This window comes from Hippopotamus amphibius, chromosome 11 (genome assembly GCF_030028045.1).
Source record: "Hippopotamus amphibius kiboko isolate mHipAmp2 chromosome 11, mHipAmp2.hap2, whole genome shotgun sequence".
Taxonomy (NCBI): domain Eukaryota; kingdom Metazoa; phylum Chordata; class Mammalia; order Artiodactyla; family Hippopotamidae; genus Hippopotamus; species Hippopotamus amphibius.
The window spans coordinates 56224327-56245126 of record NC_080196.1 but is presented as its reverse complement, the minus strand read 5'-3'; the positions used below and the strand labels follow the sequence as shown (position 1 = coordinate 56245126).

At 36.1% G+C, this 20800-nt stretch overlaps 1 protein-coding gene across 1 annotated transcript in view; it reads right to left on the bottom strand.

The window, feature by feature from the left end:
• Positions 1–20800, bottom strand: part of RIT2 (Ras like without CAAX 2) — a 601483-nt gene that overhangs the window by 192418 nt on the left and 388265 nt on the right. Inside the window, 1 exon segment of the mRNA XM_057698203.1 lies at positions 3272–3291. Coding sequence (XP_057554186.1) covers positions 3272–3291 — 20 coding nt within the window.

Below are 20800 nucleotides of genomic sequence, written 5' to 3'. Positions count from 1 at the left end.
TGCTCATTTTCTCCTGGATAGACTGACTCCAGTCTCCTGATACAGCTACTGGATTTCTGGGAGCTGATTGGAACAGAGTGTTAAGGCTTGCAACATACACTTTTCAAATATTGCCTTAATTTCTCTCTTTTGAGCTTGATTCCACCTCCCTTACTTGCTTCTGACACCCCTGCTACAGTCACTGATTCATCCTTCCTGAAGCCAACCTTTATGTACATGGGAAAGGTGTAATATTATAGCTATATGTCAAAAAAGTAGGGTACCTAGTGTCACAAGTTCTTATCTAGACATCCTGGCAATTCCCCTGTTAATAACCTATCTTCACTTCATCTCCAGAAAAACCTAGGGCCTTTTAGGAGTTCTGTAGAATTTATCAGTTTTTTTGGGTTTTTCCCGTCAATTTTCTCTACTGCTAGTTTAAGATCTGCCTTCCAGCTTCCAAACTTTCATTGTTCATGTCTTATTTCTGTTTTCTTAATCCTTGTAGGCTTGTCCCTTTAAAAAAATAGCCTAAGTATTGGTTTAGTGGAGTTCCAAGAGGTTTGAAAGTTTATATATGTATTCAATATACCACCTGGAGCAGAAATCACTCTGCCATGCTTGAAAATGCTTTGTTTTTGTCTTTGATATCTGCATCATTGTTCTCTCCTTATTCTTCTCCCTTTTTATGGCTATTTTTCACATTTCTTTCCTAGGTATTTATCCCTCCTCTAGTCTATAAAACAATTATTTTCCTCAGAGTTTCCTATCTCCGTGTCTTTCCTTCTCTGAAACTTCATCATACTTTAAATTCTTCATTACACATTGATGACTGTGAAATCAAAATCTTGACCCCTCTGTTTCAGAGGAGTGATTATAACTGCAAGTATATGCATCCACTATGGATTTCTTCCTCTCTTTACCTCTTTCCTATCCTCCACAGAAGTGTTGCTTCTCTGATGCTTAGAACCCCGTCATGAATGGCATCACAAGCTACCCACTAATCAAAGACAAAATAAATAAACAGAAACGGGGAATTACTTAAATACTTTGTTTTCACACATTTCCCTCATCAAATTACAGTTGGCCAAAAAATATCACTGACTTTTCTCTTTTAGTAATATCTTTCTTTCCCTCTCCCTCTCTACCCCTGCTTTCCCTTTGCCATTAACTTGTTCAGTTATTAACAATTTTTACATTTTTTCTTATTATAATAGTCTCCAGTTTTGCCCCTTTGATTTTTACCTTGTCTCCAGAATGATAATCTCTAACATAAAGAGAACTAAGTGACTCTCTTGTTTAATAGCTCCAGTAATACATCTTTGTCTAAATTCTTGTGTGAAAGTCCAAGGCTCTCCATCATCCTGCTCCTTAGTACTCTGCACCTTCCTTGCTATCCTTGCTTTTTCTTTCCTCCAGATGCATGCTGAATTCCATCAAATGACTTGAAGTGCTTCCAATTGTCCATACTTTTTTACTTCTCTGCATATGCTGTTCCTTTAGGTCTTCTTTATCTAACTAATCTCAGAACTTTCTTAAAATTTCAACTCAGATATCATACCCTCTAGGAAGCATTCTCATCATGGTCAGGAAGGTTAGATGCCTCACTTCTGTGTTCTCTATAACTTTCTCTCAGTGTGTTCAACATTTTGTTCATTAAGGTCCATTAGAGCAAGAGTTTGATGGCAAGAGTTTAATCAAGGACGAGAATTGTATCTTGTTCACGTCCAGTAATTGATACTTAGATAGTGGGTAAGAAATGCTTATTGCATTACTGAATGAAAGTAAGGTTGAATGAGCAAAGCTGACTCTAATTATGAACACCACCTGTTGTGTTTGTTCAAGAAATAGTTAAGGAAATGCTGAATATGTAAAGGGACACATTTGGAGAAAAGAAGGAGTTAGGAGAGAGTAAAAGACAAAACTTTAATTGTTCATAATTTTTCTCAGATCTATTCCTGCTGTATTTGTCAGTCTGTGTGGAACAAAAGAGAGGGCATACTTATAATTCAGAGCATTATGGCATGACTACTATTGAACTGGACAGAAAGCAGTTGATTTACCATATTCAATCATGCTTTATAATCAGCAGTGTGGTTGTTGATTGGACCTATAGTGCAGCAAGGCAAATTTAAAACAACAGATTAGGATGAATTGGGAGATTGGGATTGCCATATATACATTACCAATAAGAAAAAAAAAATCAAAGTGTACACTTTAAATACATGCAGTTTATTGTATGTCAATTATACATCAATAAAAGTTCTATAAAATAAAATAAAGTAAAATAAAATAAGCAGCTGGTTAGCTAAGACCCTCAATATACTACTGTCCAAGTTCACACTGAGTTTCCATTCTGTTTTCCCTAACAATTTATGCTCTGAATCACATAATCTTAGTGTTTTATAATGGAAGCATATATCTTAAAATCTTAATTGTATCCCAGGCATAGGGGATGAATCATTCCAGAGCTCATAGTTCATTTAATTTTTTTCACATAATTGTAAAGATCTTATTTTCTCTTTGCTACAGAAAATAAGCATTTCATGCTTTTTCCAAATTATCCTCTTGTTTCCATTTATACCTCCCTATTTCAGATGAGCGAGGTCACTTGACACCTTGCCTTCCATTTGATTAGTTTTTTACTACGTTTTCTGCCATTCAAGTTTATTGCTGAGCAGTAAAAGACAAGCTTAACGGGCTAGTATTCAAAAGTGGGAAATCATCCAGCTACTGAGCCATTGGAGATATCGAATTAGAGGTCGTTTTGATCCATTCTCTCCCTTCTTAATATCTGCCTCCAAATGCTTGTTGCCAGAATGTGAAGGGTCTGGATCTCAGACTATGTTAAGCTACTTATTATAAGGCTGAAAATTTTCCATTACTCCAATTTTCCTATTTAAAAATGTTATTAAGGTAGCAGTGTTTGTTAAATTCAGCAACAATGAATTACACCTGGGCCTGTAGCTATATACTTTATGTGCTTTGACCTAAAGAAATCATTAGTCCAGTTAATTCATACTAATTATTCCATCTACTGGGGTTAGCTAGTGCAGCAGACTAGGTAATTCAGTCATGAGGGATGAAGTTTTTCTTGTCAGCATAACAAAACTGAAAGCTGGTATCAAGTCTAGTCACTAGCACTGTTAGCTGGCTTGGCTTGGGTCAATCAGTGGAATTCTAAACTCTGATTTCTGCTTCTGGCAAGTGAGGTGGTTAGATGAGAGAAGGACCACAGTGTAATACCAGTCATGGAGTCCTACTGAGATAATTAATTCTGGTCCTGGAACACTCTTATAGCCTATGAGTATGCTGCTTGTAATTCTAGTAAGTTTTGGAGAACTAAGAACATTTTTGGATTTTGCCTTTAATATGCCTTAAATATTTTTTGACAGTGAGTGGGAAGGTTGATAACGAAGAGAGTGATTGTATGACCACCACTTGTTTTATAAATAGGGACGTCACTGACAGCACATGCCTATACCCATGTGCTCTTTTCTCCTTTTTCAAATAGACCTCTTGCTTCTAGATAAATCATATGCTTCTTGAGCATCTCTTGTGTGCCAGAAACTGTTGTAGGTGCTAATTGCACAGTGATGAACAGTACAAAGTTCTTCATGAACTTACAGTAATTATATATGTGGGTGTGTGTGTATATGGGCATTGATTTTCTCCACACAGAATAGAAATAATGAAAAAAAAATAATGTTAACCTTAAGAAGTTATATTTAATTACTATGTGTAGAAATTTTCTTCTTGGTAAAGAAAAAGTTTATTCTGAAATCGCACATAGAGGAAAGTTGTAGGTTTGTTTTAGAGCATTTTCAAAATGAAGAAAGCATCCAGGAGGATTTCCATAAACTTCTACTTGGAAGCAGGATGACAGGAGAGAATCTGACAGTGTGATATATTCTTCTTTAATAAGATCCCTCTATGATTTTTTTTCAATTTACACACAATAGAAAAATATGATATCAAATATGAAAGTATATGCTAATATAAATTACATATTTATATTAATAAAATCACTGTTTAAGAATTAAATAAAAAATTCTCGCTCTATAGCTAGACACCAATAGTTAGGGTCTACAAGTTACAAAATAAGATAAATTTTGAATTGCTGCTAAAGAAGTTTATTGGAATTTGAAGTGGTTTATGTGTGTGTTGGGGGGTGGTTTCTAAAATGTTTTTCAGAATCCCAGACAGACCTGGTGTGTTAGCTTATGTAAAATTCTGATTACTACACAAAATGCTACTAAGGCTAAGTTAGTTTTGTTTCTAACCATAAAGCCAGGAACAAAGGAAGCCACTGATCTAATATGGTTTAATGGGCTATTGCATGATGCACAATGGCAGAGTAATTGTTCTGTAGTTAATCTGAGGTACTCTGTTCCACCTATGACTATGCTAATTTCCTTGCCAAACATTATCATACTTTATGTGCATATCCTCTGTGGAAGAAATTGGACTTAACAGCCTCAGCAGGAGACAGATTCCAAATAGCACTTTCATAAAGTGGTTACTATAGGTGAGTGCATAAGGTCTCTCAGATTTCCTTTTGCTTTGTTCAACTTATGAGAGAAAAAGCAATTTTTTTTCTCCCAGTGGGAAGCCGCAATGCTATTTTCAGAAATAGTTGAATTGTGAGTATGTAAATAATTCTTTGAAATAGCATTTTATGACTCTAGGCACATAAAGAAAGAAAAGATTTATGTAAATCTTAGGTGATCCCAAATATTCAGATGTTTAACTCTGCAGAGATACTCTGTTCAGATGACTCTTTAAAACAATGATTACTTCTAAAAACAAGTCCTCAAAGATCATGGTCCAGCTGCCATTGTTTTCTGACCAGAATCTCAGAAAGGCTAAGTGCTGCCCCGAGCATGATATGGCTCATTAGGGGCAAGTCACTGTCTTTTCCACCATACTCTACATTATAGAAGTTTAGGGGTCATTTAACCTTAAAATATCTTTAAAAGTTTGCAAGACAATAAAATTATACATAATCATCCAAATAAATGCAAGTTATAGATGTTACAACATTAAAGGTTGCAGTATCTTCAGACTTAGCTTAGAAAAATGTTCTTAAAATTTGGTCAATTTACAGACAGAGTGTAGCAATGAATCAAAACCATTTCAAAAAATAAAAAATAAAAACAAAACCAAAACAAACAAACAAACAATTGGTAACCCAGGATCTAAGCAGTCCCCCCTGGGAACTGACAACTCTTGAACTTTAAATATCTTCTGAGGCTGCTTGTCCCCATGGATTCTCAGTTAAATTCTCTCAGCACAGAGGATATAGACTCTCAGGAAATCACCCTCTCTCTTCTCTAATGTCAACAGTTAAGCTCATAAGTTTAAGAGCCCAAGACAATATTAGTCATCTGAGAAAAGTTCCCTTTGGAAATCTCCAGGTATACCCCTGTAATAAACAAAAGGATGTTAAGGTCTAACTTTCATTGTAGTTAATAGATTTATATCACATTTTTTCTTCATGATGGCAGTTGATGTTATGTAGATCTCTTAGGTTGTGTCATTTCAGAGGTTTTGGTGTCTCATTTGTTCTCAACATTCATCCTCCAGTCTCACCCCCATGATTAAAGATGTTCATTTGATCCTCTTAGAGAGTCCTGTCAGTGTAATATTATATTACATGGAATAGTAATCTGGTAACCTGCTAATTATCCATAGATCACAGATTAATTTGTCAGATGAGCAAAATGACACCCAAGAGGCTCAAGGAAATAGACACAAAGTAAGACTTTGGTTAAGGGAAGCTAGAAAATTTTAAAACTTGAAGCGAGTAGGAATGTTTTTTGTAATGCAATCAGTGGCTATCACATGAGGAGGTCTTCAGACTACATAGCAACAATCTTTCTCTACTTTACAGGCAAGCTTCTTTAAAAGCTATCTGTACTAAAATTGCCATTTCCTCAACTCTAGTTCTCACTTTACCCAATTGTCAGAAGCTTCTACTGCAGAATCCTACTGAAACTATTTTCACCAAGGTTACCAAAGTGAATCGTTTGATAGCCATTAGACCACACCACTGAATTGACTTCAAAGTCAGTTGTGATATTGGATTGCTTCTGTTGCTACTTTCTTAAATCAGGTTAACAGTTGGTTAAAAGAAACGTGACTGGCAGCAAGATAAAGTTAGAACATTAACATGGAAGCAGAAAACAAACAGACAACTCAAAAACTTTAGGTGCTAATTTTATAAGTAATATTTAACTCAGAGGTGACAAATTGGACTTGATTATGTCCCTAATAAAAACACCAATCACTAATGGAAACTAAATGGAAAGAAAGCTTTGTCACCAATTAGAGAACAGTCAATTGGAGTCCACAATGAGAAGAGATATGTGAAATATTAAAAATATATTTTCATGAACGGTTGCTATTACAGGAGAGGGCTGGTGGGATAGCAGTAATATCCCATTAGTTGTAAGACATTCTTTATGGATATTAAAGACCAGCAACCAAAGTCACTTAAAATAAATGCAAGACTGTTTTTGAAAGAGTCAAAACTTATTTTCATATATAAGTTTGGGGATTCTGGCTTAATATTCAATCCCACAGTTTTATAGTACCAATGATTCCATATTTTACAACTTCTTAGATATTCATGGTACCAAACATGGAAGCAACCTTATCATATTAGCTCTATGATACCAGCATTGAAGGATATAAGTCTGAAACCACACTGCCTCTTCCTTAAGAAGTGTTTTATTAGTAACCAACATGTGTGATTATATTAATTGTGTGTTCTCTCTAAAATGAACTGCTTTCAATTTCCACTTTAAATGGAATTGAGAAAGACAAAGAGGATTTACTGCAGCCTATGATCTTACATGATAGACTGTTGATTAAACTATGCATTTTAAAAGTTAAATTTTAAAATACATTTCCATTTCTGTCAGTTGTAGTATTTGCTTCCCATCAAAAACATCATAAAAACTCCATCAGACAACAGAGGGATGATTATTTAAAACAGATTTTAGTAATTTTGTGAGCAGAATAATAATATGAGTTTAGTAACAAGTGGTGGGGTTTAAATAGACTACTAATAAAAATGATGAGGCGCTAAGTATCAAAATAGGAAAAGGTAGACCATTAATAAATCAAGAAGTCTGGATTTTATTAATTCATATCTTAGCTATTTTGCCTCTATTATGAATAGAGAGATTATAATGCCAGTCGTCTTACAGTCAGTCTATTGTGGCCAGGTAGGTCTGCAGGAACATTTGGGAAATTATACAAATTGTTGTGAATCTTAGAAGAGAGAAGGTAACTGGGCATTTAAGTTTTATTGCCCTTTCTTGATTTAATGAAATCTATGCAGCATGTGAGTGGATGGCAGATTATTTTGTAGCACATAATAAATGCTAACCTAAGTTTTGGTGCAAAGCATCAATACAACAAATGAAATAAATTAACATAGAGAATAATAGGAGGGTAATATATTAATTAAACTACAAAAATGGTGATAGTAAGATTGGCTATTTTCTAACTATGAGATAATATATGGATACGTGGCTACCCATCAAATTTCTTTGGATTAGAAATAATTTATATAGAAAAAATAGATAAGAGGTCCAATATTTTGTCTTTGTAAGACCTCAGTGCCACATTCTTGCTTAAAGTATTAGAGAGTTCAAATTCTAAGTCATTCAGAATTATTTCTAGAAAGAAAGGATAGAAATTGATAGGGCAAATATATTACAAAATTATGATGTAGTCAAAATAATTTTAGCCACAAAATTATTTTATACATATATTTAAGAATAATATTCCATTTAATTTATTGTAAAGTGTGGTATTGGAAAAAAAAAGAGAGAGAGGCAATGAAATTGAGACCAATCATACCTAATCAGATGCTAGGCAAAAGAAAACACCCAGAACTTTAAGGATTTGTTAGAAGGGTTACTAAGGAGACAAAATATATACATGTTTAATGGATAAATATTCCACAGCTAAATATCAAGAGAGAAAATAACAGTTCCTTTGAGAGAGAAAAATGTACATTCTATTTGGAAAAAGTAATCTTAACTAGAATTTTATACCCAGTGATGGTCATAAGTGATTTCATGGAAATCGCTCCTTGAGTTTGACAAATATCATGAAATAGGAAGTTCTAGAGTTCAGATTTAGTTGATGATATAAAAATCTGGTCATGTATAGCCTTGAAAGTTCCAAGAAAACAGGTGGTCAAGTTCAGGAAGGTTCAGAGGTGACTAGCATACAATGTCATGGAACACTAAGGGGACTGGCAGCATGTTACAGGGTTCAGTTGAGTACAGGACTCTGTGTAGAGAAATTTAATATTCTCTCCTAACTGGAGGATGCCAAGTTGCATGCTAAAGAAGATACAATACTGTATCCAATACATCTAAAAACATCTAAAGCTTACTTTCCATTTATCTGTTCTAAGTTGGAAGCCCCTCTTTCCTCAAATCCAATTCAATCTTAAGGGTACCCATTTACTGGGGCACCTGACTGACTATGTCTTGACTTCATGTTACTTAAAAGACATGTGATCTTGGGTAGGCACATTTTACCCTAATCAGGTACTACTCTTCCTGATTTTGCCCTTGGAGGGTCATTTGTGAATATTTATAGGCAAGAGATACATGGTATCCAGAAGTATAAACTTCGAGGGTAGAGAGGACAGTGGGAGGTGAAAAGGCACAACTGAGCCAAGCATAGGGAAGAGATTATAGTTTTAGAAATCAAACTTGATAATGGGAGAACTTTCTAGAGGCCAGGTGTAAAAGAAATTGCAAAGTAGAGAAAAGCATAGGCTTTGAAGTCATGCTGACCTTTATTAGAATCAAATATGCTAATATTATCTGTAACACTTGGGAAAGAAATTGTTGTCTCTAAGCTTTAGTCTGCTCACTTGAAAAATTAACTTAATAACATATTACAAGTTTGGCCGCAAGCATTAACTGTGTGTTTGTATTAATATTTATATTTATATATTTATATTTACCCATAGCAAATCTTGGCATTCAGTGGTACTCAATCAATGGTAACCACTTCTATCAGTTTTGCTGCTATAAATGTTGCTCCAGGTTGATCAGTAAGCTGTGGTTCTAAAAGTTTTTAATTTTTCCCCCTTAGAGTTAAGATGAAGGCAAGTTATATGTTATTTGTCATGTCAATTGATGTGGGGTCTTTGAAGCTTTACCTTTAATATGAAAAACTGTTCAGAAGCAACAACAGAGATTCCAACATGCTCAAAATTAAGGACCCCCAACCAACTATGTACCCTTGGTGATCGTAGATACATAACTGTGTGTCTTAGAACTACTCTCCCAAGAAACTGCTATCATAAACACATCTTCCAATTAACAATGAGTAATTCTGTAGATTCCTGAGTCTGTTTTAAAGGATATTTCACTGTTTAACATGTTGATTTTATTGGCTTCTCTGAATTCCAGACCTACTACCACTTTGATGCTAAGAAATTGGTAGCTGCAGAATCTTGATTCCTAAAATGCTATCATAAGGAAAAACAGAAACAGAATCCTTCTTGATGCTTAGTAATATTCTTTCACAGAAGAAACTGTTTTATTTTCAGGCAGGATTTTATCATGAAGAATGAGGGAATACAAATCATCCGTCTGCTCTGGACCTTGTAAAACTAAGCACTGTTAGATAAATGTATCAGAATGATAAAATCGCTCCTTAAGGTACCAACAGGAGCCAGTCAGGTCGCTGAAAATAATGCAATCTCTCCTCTCGCAAGTTAACATAGAGGAAATGAGCAGGTGGAAAGAAAAGAACTAGGAATCAATCACATAATAAGGTGTGTGGTTTTTTTGCCCTTATAATGTGTAACAAGATAATAATGTTTTTTTCTGTAATGTGCTGAAAGATTCTCTCAAACCTGGAGTCTCCATCTATCACATTCCAGGTAATCTTTTTTTTAATCTATACTAGCGGATTTTATTTTTTTCTTTTTATTGGAGTATAGTTGATTTACAATGTTGTGTTAGTTTCAGGTGTACAGCAAAGTGAATCTGTTATACATATACATATATCCACACTTTTTAGATTCTTTTCTCATATAGGCCATTACAGAGTATTGAATAGACTTCCATGTGCTATACAGTAGGCCCGTATTAGTTATTGATTTTATATGTAGTAGTGTGTATATGTCAATCCCAATCTTCTAATTTATCCCTTTCCACCCTTACCCCCTGGTAACTAAGTTTGTTTTCTACATCTGTAACTCTATTTCTGTTTTGTAGGTAAGTTCATTTGTACATTTTCTTTTTAGATTCCACATATAAGTGATATCACATGATATTTGTCTTTCTCTGTCTGACTTACTTCACTCAGTATGACAATCTCTAGGTCCATCCATGTTGCTGCAAATGGCATTGTTTCATTCTTTTTTTAAGGCTGAGTAATATTCCATTGTATATATGTGCCACATCTTCTTTATCCACTCCTCTGTTGATTGACATTTAGGATGCTTCCTTGTCCTGGTTATTATAAACAGTGCTGCAATTAAGATTGGGGGGCATGTAACTTTCAAATTATGGTTTTCTTTGAGTAGATGCCAAGGAGTGGGATTGCTGGATCATATAGTAGCTCTTTTCTTAGTTTTTTAAGGAACCTCCATTCTGTGCCCATAGAGGCTGTACCAATTTACATTTCCATGAACAATACAGGAGAGTTCCCTTTTCTCCACACCCTCTCCAACATTTATTATTTGTAGATTTTTTAATGACAGCCATTCTAGCTGGTGTAAGATGACACCTCTTTGTAGTTTTGATTTGCATTTCTCTAATAATTAGTGATGCTGAGCATATTTTCATGTGCCTCTTGGCTATCTGTATGTCTTCTTCAGAGAAATGTCTATTTAGATCTTTCACCCCCTTTTTTGATTGGCTTGTTTTATTTTTTTGATATTGAGCTGCATAAGCTGTTTTTATATTTTGGAGATTAACCCCTTGCCAGTTGCTGTGTTTGCAAATATTTTCTCCCATTCTGAGGATTGTCTTTTCATTTTGTTTATGATTGTCTTTGCTTTGCAAAAGACTTTAAATTTAAATACATCCCATTTTTTTATTTTTGTTTTCATTGCCATTATTCTAGGAGGTGAATCGAAAAAGATCTTGTGGCAATTTATGTCAAAAATTGTTCTATGTTTTCCTCTAATAGTTTTGTAGTACGTGGCCTTACATTTGGGTCTTTAATCCATTTTTAGTTTGATTTGGTGTATAGTGTCAGGAAGTGTTCTAATTATATTATTTTACTAATGGCTGTCCACTTTTCCCAGCAACACTTATTGAAGAGACTCTCTTTTCTCCGTTGCATATTCTTGCCTCCTTTGTCATAGATTAGGTGACCATAGGTGCATGGGTTTATCTCTGGACTTTCTATCCTGGTCCACTGATCTATATTTCTATTTTTATACCAGTACTATACTGTTATGATGACTGTAGCATTATAGTATACTTTGAAATCAGGTAGCCTGATTCTCAAGCTCCGACTTTCTTTATTAACATTCCTTTGGCTATATGGATCTTTTGTGTTTCCATACAAATTGTAAAAAAAATTTTCTAGCTGTGTAAAAAATTTCATTAGTAATTTCACAGGGATTGCATTAAATCTGTAGATTGCTTTGGATGGTATAGTCATTTTCCCAATATTTCTTCTCCAACCCAAGAACACGTGATATCTCTCCATCTGTTTATGTCATCTTTGATATATTTCATCAGTATCTTGCAGTTTTCTGAGTACAGGTTTTTGCCTATTTAGGTAGGTTTATTCCTGGGTATTTTATTATTTATGTTGTAGTGATAAATGAGATTGTTTCCTTGATTTCTCTTTCTGATCTTTTGTTGTTAATGTAGAGGTATGCAAAATACTTCTGGGTATTAATTTTGTATCCTGCAAATTTACCAGATTCATCGATGAGCTCTAGTAGTTTTCTGGTAGCATATTTAGGATTTTCTATGTATAGTATCATGTCATCTGCAAACAGTGCCAGTTTTAATTCTTCTTCTCCAATTTGGGTAGCTTTTATTTCTTTTTCTTCTCTGATTGCCATACCTAGGACAGCTAAAACTATGTTGAATAAAAGTGGTGAGAGTGGACATCCTTGTTTTATTCCTGATCTTAGAGAAAATGCTTTCATATTTTCATCATTGAGAATGATGTTTTCTGTGGGTTTGACATATATGACCTTTATTGTACTGAGGTAGTTTCCCTCTATGCCCACATTCTAGAGAGTTTTGATCATAAATGGGTGTTTAATTTCTGGAGAGTTTTGATTATAAATTGATTTTTAAAATGGGTAGTTAAGAGCTTTTTCTGCATCTATTGAGATGATCATATGTTTTTTTTTATTCTTTAATTTGTTGATGAGGCGTATCACACTGATTAATTTGTGTATGTTGAAGCATCCTTACATTCCCTGGGATAAATCCCACTTGATCATTGGGTATGATCCTTTTAATGTGTTGTTGGATTTGGTTTGCTAGGATTGTATTGAGGATTTTTGCTTCTATGTTTATCAGTGTTATTGGTCTATAATTTTCTCTCTTTTTTTTTTTTTTTTTTGTAATATCTTTGCCTGGTTTTGGTATCAGGGTAATGGTGATCTTAGAGATTGTGTTTGGGGGTGTTCCTTCCTCTGCAGTTTTTTGGAAGAGTTTCAGATGGGTAGGTGTTAGCTCTTCTCTAAATGTTTGAGAGAATTCACCTGTGAAGGCTTTTGGTCCTGGACTTTTGTTTGTTGAAAGATTTTTAATCACAGTTTTAATTTCAGTACTTGTGATTGGTATGCTCATATTTTGTATATCTTTCTGGTTCAGTCTTGGAAGGTTGTACCCTTGTAAGAATTTGTCCATTTCTTCTAGGTTGTGCATCTTATTGCATAGTTGCTTCTAGTAATCTATGACTCTTTGTATTTCTGTGGTGTCTGTTGCAAATTCTCCTGTTCCTTTTCTAATTTCATTGATTTGAATCTTCTCCCTTTTATTCTTGATGAGTCTGGATAAAAGTTTAACACTTTTATCTTTTCAAAGAACCAGTTTTTAATTTAATTGATCTTTGCTATTGTTTTCTTCATCTCTATTTTATTTATTTCTCCTCTGATCTTTATGATTTCTTTCCTCTACTAACTTTGATTTTGTTTGTTCTTCTTTCAGTAGTTGCTTTCATTGTAAGGATAGGTTGTTTATTGAGGTAATATTGTACTGCTATAAACTTTCCTCTTAGAACTGCTTTTGCTGCATTGCATAGGTTTTGGATCATCATGTTTTCATTGTCATTTTTTTTATTTATTTATTTATTTTTTGGGGGGGTACACCAGGTTCAATCATCCGTTTTTATACACATATCACCATCTTCCCTCCCTTCCTTGACGCACCCCCCCAAGCCCCCACCACCCTCCCCGCCCTAGTCCTCAAAGGCATCTTCCATCCTCGAGTTGGACTCCCTTTGTTATACAACAACTTCCCACTGACTATTTTACAGCTGGTAGTTTATATATGTCTGTGTTACTCTCTCGCTTCGTCTCAGTTTCCCCTTCACCCCCCGCCCCCTCCCATACCTCGAGTTCTCCAGTCCATTCTCTGTATCTGCATCCTTGTTCTGGTCACTGAGTTCATCAGTACCATTTTTAGATTCCGTATATGTGAGTTAGCATACAATATTTGTCCTTCTCTTTCTGACTTACTTCACTCTGTATGACAGACTGTAGTTCTATCCACCTCATGACATATAGCTCCATCTCATCCATTTTTATAGCTGAGTAATATTCCATTGTATATATATGCCACATCTTCTGTATCCATTCATTTGTTGATGGGCATTTAGGTTGCTTCCATGTCCTGGCTATTGTAAATAGTGCTGCAATAAACATTATGGTACAAGTTTCTTTTTGGATTATGGTTTTCTTTGGGTATATGCCCAGGAGTGGGATTACTGGATCATATGGTAGTTCTATGTGTAGTTTTTTAAGGAGCCTCCAAATTGTTTTCCATAGTGGCTGTACCAATTTACAGTCCCACCAACAGTGCAGGAGAGTTCCTTTTTCTCCACACCCTCTCCAACATTTGTGGTTTCCAGACTTTGTGATGATGGCCATTCTGACTGGTGTGAGGTGATACCTCATTGTGGCTTTGACTTGCATTTCTCTGATGATGAGTGATGTTGAGCATCTTTTCATGTGTTTGTTGGCCATCTGTATGTCTTCTTTGGAGAAATGTCTATTTAGGTCTTCCGCCCATTTGTGGATTGGGTTATTTGCTTTTTTGGTATTAAGCTTCATGAGCTGCTTGTATATTTTGGAGGTTAATCCTTTGTCCGTTGTTTCATAGGCAATTATTTTTTCCCACTCTGAGGGTTGCCTTTTAGTCTTGTTTATGGTTTCTTTCACTGTGCAAAAGCTTTTAAGTTTCATGAGGTCCCATTCATTTATTCTTGATTTTATTTCCATGATTCTAGGAGGTGGGTCAAAAAGGATGGCACTTTGATGGATGTCATATAGTGTTCTGCCTATGTTTTCCTCTAGGAGTTTGATAGTGTCTGGCCTTACATGTAGGTCTTTAATCCATTTGGAGTTTACTTTTGTGTATGGTGTTAGGAAGTGTTCTAATTTCATTCTTTTGCATTTTGCTGCCCAGTTCTCCCAGCACCACTTATGGAAGAGGCTGTCTTTTTTCCATTGTATATTCTTGCCTCCTTTGTCAAAGATAAGGTGCCCATATGTGTTTGGGCTTACTTCTGAGTTCTCTATTCTATTCCATTGATCTTCCTTTCTATTTTTGTGCCAGTACCATACTGTCTTGATCACTATGGCCTTGTAGTATAGTTTGAAGTCAGGAAGCCTGATTCCACCAACTCCATTTTTCCTTCTCAAGATTGCTTTGGCTATTCGGGGTCTTTTGCGTTTCCATACAAATCGTAAGATTTCTTGCTCTAGTTCTGTGAAAAATGCCATTGGTAATTTGATCGGGATTGCATTGAATCTGTAAATTGCTTTGGGTAGTACAGACATTTTCACGATGTTGATTCTTCCAATCCAGGAACATGGTATGTCCCTCCATCTGTTTGTGTCGTCTTTGATTTCTTTCATCAATGTCTTAAAGTTTTCTGCATACAGATCTTTTGCCTCCTTAGGCAGGTTTATTCCTAGGTATTTTATTCTTTTGGTTGCAATGGTGAATGGGAGAGTTTCCTTAATTTCTCTTTCTGCTCTTCCGTTGTTAGTGTATAGGAATGCAAGAGATTTCTGTGCGTTAATTTTGTATCCTGCTACTTTACTAAACTCATCAATGAGTGCTAGCAGTTTTCTGGTAGAGTCTTTAGGGTTTTCTATATATAATATCATGTCATCTGCAAAGAGTGACAATTTTACTTCTTCTTTTCCAATTTGGATTCCTTTTATTTCTTTTTCTTCTCTGATTGCTGTGGCTAAAACTTCCAAAACTATGTTGAATAATAGTGGTGAGAGTGGACACCCTTGTCTTGTTCTTGTTTTTAGGGGGAATTCTTCCAGTTTTTCTCCATTGAGAACAATGTTGGCTTTTGGTTTTGCATATATGGCTTTTATTATGTTGAGGTAATTACCTTCTATGCCCATTTTCTGGAGAGCTTTTATCATAAATGGATGTTGAACTTTGTCAAAAGCTTTTTCTGCATCTATTGAAATGATCATATGGTTTTTATCCTTCAATTTGTTGATATGATGTATCACATTGATTGATTTGCGTATATTGAAGAATCCTTGCATCCCAGGGATAAACCCCACTTGATCATGGTGTATGATTTTTTTAATGTGCTGTTGCAGTCTGTTAGCTAGTATTTTGTGGAGGATTTTTGCATCTATATTCATCAGTGATATTGGTCTATAGTTTTCTTTTTTTGTGACATCTTTGCCTGGTTTTGGTATCAGGGTGATGGTAGCCTCGTAGAATGAGTTTGGGAGTGCTCCGCCTTCTGCAATATTTTGGAAGAGTTTGAGAAGGATAGGTGTTAACTCTTCTCGAAATGTTTGATAGAATTCGCCTGTGAACCCATCTGGTCCTGGGCTTTTGTGTGTTGGGAGATTTTTAATCACTGCCTCAATTTCCGTACGTGTGATTGGTCTGTTCATGGTTTCTATTTCTTCCTGGTTCATTCTTGGAAGATTGTATTTTTCTAAGAATGTATCCATTTCTTCCAGGTTATCCAATTGATTGGCATATAGTTGCTTGTAGTAGTCTCTCATGATCTTTTGTATTTCTGAGGTGTCCGTTGTTACTTCTCCTTTTTCATTTCTAATTCTGTTGATTTGCATCTTCTCCCTTTTTTTCTTGATGAGTCTGGCTAATGGTTTATCAATTTTGTTAATCTTCTCAAAGAACCAGCTTTTAGTTTTATTTATTTTTCTTATGGTTTCTTTCCTTTCTTTTTCATTTATTTCTGCTCTGATCTTTATGATTTCTTTTCTTCTGCTCACTTTGGGGTTTCTTTGTTCTTCTTTCTCTAGTTGTTTTAGGTGTAAGGTTAGGTTGTTTATTCGATCATTTTCTTGTTTCTTAAGGTAGGACTGTATTGCTATAAACTTCCCCCTTAGAACTGCTTTTGCTGCATCCCATAGGTTTTGGGTTGTTGTGTTTTCATTGTCGTTTGTTTCTAGATATTTTTTGATTTCCTCTTTGATTTCTTTAGTGATTCCTTGGTTGTTTAAGAGTGAATTGTTTAGCCTCCATGTGTTTGTCTTTTTTGCAGTTTTTTTCCTGTAATTGATATCTAGTCTCATGGCGTTGTGGTCTGAGAAGATGCTTGATATGATTTCAATTTTCTTGAATTTGCTGAGGTTTGATTTGTGACCCAAGATGTGATCTATCCTGGAAAATGTTCCATGTGCACTTGAGAAGAACGTGTATTCTGTCGTTTTTGGATGGAATGTCCTATAAATATCAATTAAGTCGAGATGGTCTAATGTGTCATTTAAAGCTTGTGTGTCTTTATTTATTTTCTGTTTGGATGATCTGTCCATTGATGTAAGTGGGGTGTTCAAGTCTCCCACTATTATTGTGTTCCTGTCGATGTCCCCTTTTATAGCTGTTAGCATTTGCCTTATGTTTTGAGGTGCTCCTATATTGGGGGCATAGATATTTACCATTGTGATATGTTCTTCTTGGATGGATCCCTTGATCATTATGTAGTGTCCTTCCTTGTCTCTTTTAATAGTCTTTACTTTAAAGTCTAATGTGTCTGATATGAGTATTGCTACTCCAGCTTTCTTTTGACTTCCATTTGCATGGAATATCTTTTTCCATCCCTTTACTTTCAGTCTATATGTATCCCTTGGTCTGAAGTGGGTTTCTTGTAGGCAGCATATAGAAGGGTCTTGTTTTTGTATCCATTCAGCCAGTCTGTGTCTTTTGGTTGGAGCATTTAATCCATTTACATTTAAGGTGATTATTGACATGTGGGTTCCAATTACCATTTTCTTAATTGTTTTGAGTTTGTATTTGTAGGTGTTTTCCTTTTCTTGTGTTTCCTACTTAGAGAAGTTCCTTTAGCACTTGTTGTAAGGCTGGTTTGGTGGTGCTGAATTCTCTTAACTTTTGCTTGTCTGGAAAGCTTTTGATTTCTCCCTCAAATCTGAATGAGATTCTTGCTGGGTAGAGTATTCTTGGCTGTAGGTTTCTCTCTTTCAGGACTTTCAGTATATCCTGCCATTCCCTTCTGGCCTGCAGAGTTTCTGTGGAAAGGTCAGCTGTTATCCTGATGGGTTTTCCCTCATATGTTGTTTGTTGCTTTTCTCTTGCTGCTTTTAATATTTTTTCTTTGTGTTTAGTTGTCATTAGTTTGATTAATATGTGTCTCGGTGTATTTCTCCTTGGGTTTATTCTGTATGGGACTCTCTGTGCTTCTTGGACTTGGTGAATTATTTCCTTTCCCATGTTGGGGAAGTTTTCCACTAGAACCTCTTCAAATATTTTCTCAGACCCTTTCTTGTTTTCTTCTTCTTCTGGGGTGCCTATAATTCGAATGTTGGTACGCTTAATGTTATCAGTGAGGTCTCTGAGACTGTCTTCTAATCTTTTGATTCTTTTTTCTTTTTCCTGCTCTGTGGCAGTTATTTCCCCCATTCTATCTTCCAACTCACTTATTCATTCTTCTGCCTCAGTCATTCTGCTGGTTATAGCATCTAGAGTATTTTTAATTTCAGTTATTTTGTTATCCATTGCTGTTTGTTTTTCTGAGTTCTTATGAACTGTTTCTTGTACTTTCTCTATTTTGTTATCGAGATTTTGTATCATTTTTACTATCATTACTCTAAATTCCTTTTCAGGCATTTTTCCTATTTCCTCCTCATTTATTTGGTCTTGTGGGTTTTTTTCTTGCTCCTTTGCCTGCATGGTGTTTCTTTGTTTCCTCATGGTTGTCCAAACTTTTGGGGTTGCTTGTCCTTGGGTTTTTTTGCGTTATTCTGTGACCAGCAGAGGTTCCTTTATTGTTCGTCTGTAAGCGTCGGTGTGTGGGGAGGGAGAGGGTACAACAGTGGCTCCTTCTCCTGGGAGGGAGTGAGCAGTGGCACACTGATGTCTCAGTCAGGCTTGGAGGTGCCTGTTGCAGAGGGCGCCGGTGGCTCAGGCGTAAACAGAAAGTCTTAGAGTTGGGCCTCTCTTGGGGTTTTTTTTCTTTTCTTTTTTTTTTTTTTTTTTTCTCTCGGCAGCCTCCCTGCTGCTGGCGTTGCAAGGGGTTTTAATCTAGCCCCACCCGAGTGCCTGAGGGTACTTGTTATCCCTGAGCGCCTTAGGTGTCCCGCAGGGCGTCTCTCCACTGCCTGTTGCAGAGGCACGGAAAGAGAGAGAGAGGCTATGCGCGTGGCTCCTCCCAGCCGCCAGTGAGCCTGCAGCCTCCAGCCGCCATCATGGCCGGGCAGCTCTCAGGAACGGGCACTCCTCTCCGCGGGCCTCCTCCCTCCTGTCCTCTCGGTCCGTCACCCTACCGGCAGCAATGTTTCCCACACTGAACCAGCTCTCCTGCTCCCACACTCCCGCTCCTGGGCCCTCCGTTCAGCCGCGGATCGATGTCTCGGTCCGGGAACGCTGAGCTGCGCTGCGGACCCTCCGTATGTTTCTCACTCCCTCCCATCTGCCACAGCTCCGCCGCTTCACCCTCTTTGAGCCCTCGTAGATGCCTCCCTACCGGCTATGTCGGGCTCCCCGCAGTCCCATCCGGTGTCCGAGGCCGTCTGCTGGTGTTCAGCTGGTTCTCTGTGAGAATTACTGCGTCCTTCCGTGCATTCCCAATGCATCTGTGGGGAGGGATGCACTCCACGTCTCTCTACTTCGCCGCCATCTTTTCCTCCCCTCATTGTCATTTGTCTCTAGGTATTTTTAAATTTTATCTTTGATTTCTTTAGTGATTCAATTATTATTTAGTAACATATTGTTTTGCCTCCATATGTTTATATTTTTTACAGTTTTTTTCCCCATAATTGATTTTTAATCTCATAGCATTGTGGTCAGAAAAGATGCTTGATACAATTTCAATTTTCTTAAATTTACTGTGGTGATTTGTGGCCCAACATGTGATCTATCCTGGAGAATGTTCCATGTGCACTTGAAAAGAAAGTGTATTCTGCTGCTTTTTGATAGACTGTCTTCTAAATATCAATTAAGTTTATGTAGTCTAATGTTTCATTTACGGTTTGCATTTCCTTATTAATTTTCTGTCTGGATAATCTGTCCGTTGGTTTAAGTGGGGCATTAAGTTCCCCCACTATTATTGTGCCCATGACAATTTCCCTTTTATTGTGTTAGCAATTGCCTTATATATTGATGTATTCCTATGTTGGATGCATATATATTTACAATTGTTATATCTTTTTCTTGGATTGTTCCCTTGATCATTATTTAGTTTCCTGCCTTGTCTCTTATAACAGACTTTATTTTAAACTCCATTTTTTCTGATGTTAGTATTGCTATAGACAGCTTTCTTTTGATTTCCATTTGCATGGGATATATTTTTCCATCTCCTCACTTTTTAGTCTGTATGTGCCCCCTAGTTTGAAGAGGGTCTCTTGAAAACAGAATATATATGGGTCTTGTTTTTCTATCCATTCATCCAGTCTTTGTCTTTTGGTTGGAGCATTTAATCCATTTACATTTAAGGTAATTATTGATATGTGTGTTCCTATTGCCATTTTTTAATTTATTGTTGTAGGTTTTTTCTCTTGCATTACTCTGTTGTTTTCATCTCTTGTTTTTCCCTCCTAGAGAAGTTCCTTATGTATTTGCTGTAAAGCTCATTTGGTGGTACTGAATTCTCTTAGCTTTTGCTTGTTTGTAAAGGTTTTGTTTTATTGATCAAATCTGAATGTGAGCCTTTCTGGGTAGAGTATTCTTGGTTATAGGTTTTTCTCTTTCATTGCTTAAAATATATCATGTCACTCTCATCTGGCCTGCAGAGTTTCTGCTAAAAATCAGCTCAAAATCTTATGGTGATTCCCTCATATGTTATTTGTTGCTTTCCTCATATTTATTTTAATATTTTTTCTTTGTATTTAATTTTTGTTAATTTGATTAATATGTGTCTGAGTGTGCTTCTCCTTGGGTTTATCCTGTATGTGGGTCTCTCCACTTTTGGACTTGGGTGATTATTTCCTTTCCCATGTTAGGGGAGTTTTTGACTATAATCTCTTCAAGTAGTTTCTCAGTCCCTTTCTCTTTCTCGTCTTCTTTTAGGATCCCTATAATTTGAATGTTTGTGCACTTAATATTGTCCCAGAGGTCTCTGAGAGTGTCCTTATTTCTTTTCATTCTTTTTTCCTTATTCTGTTCCATGG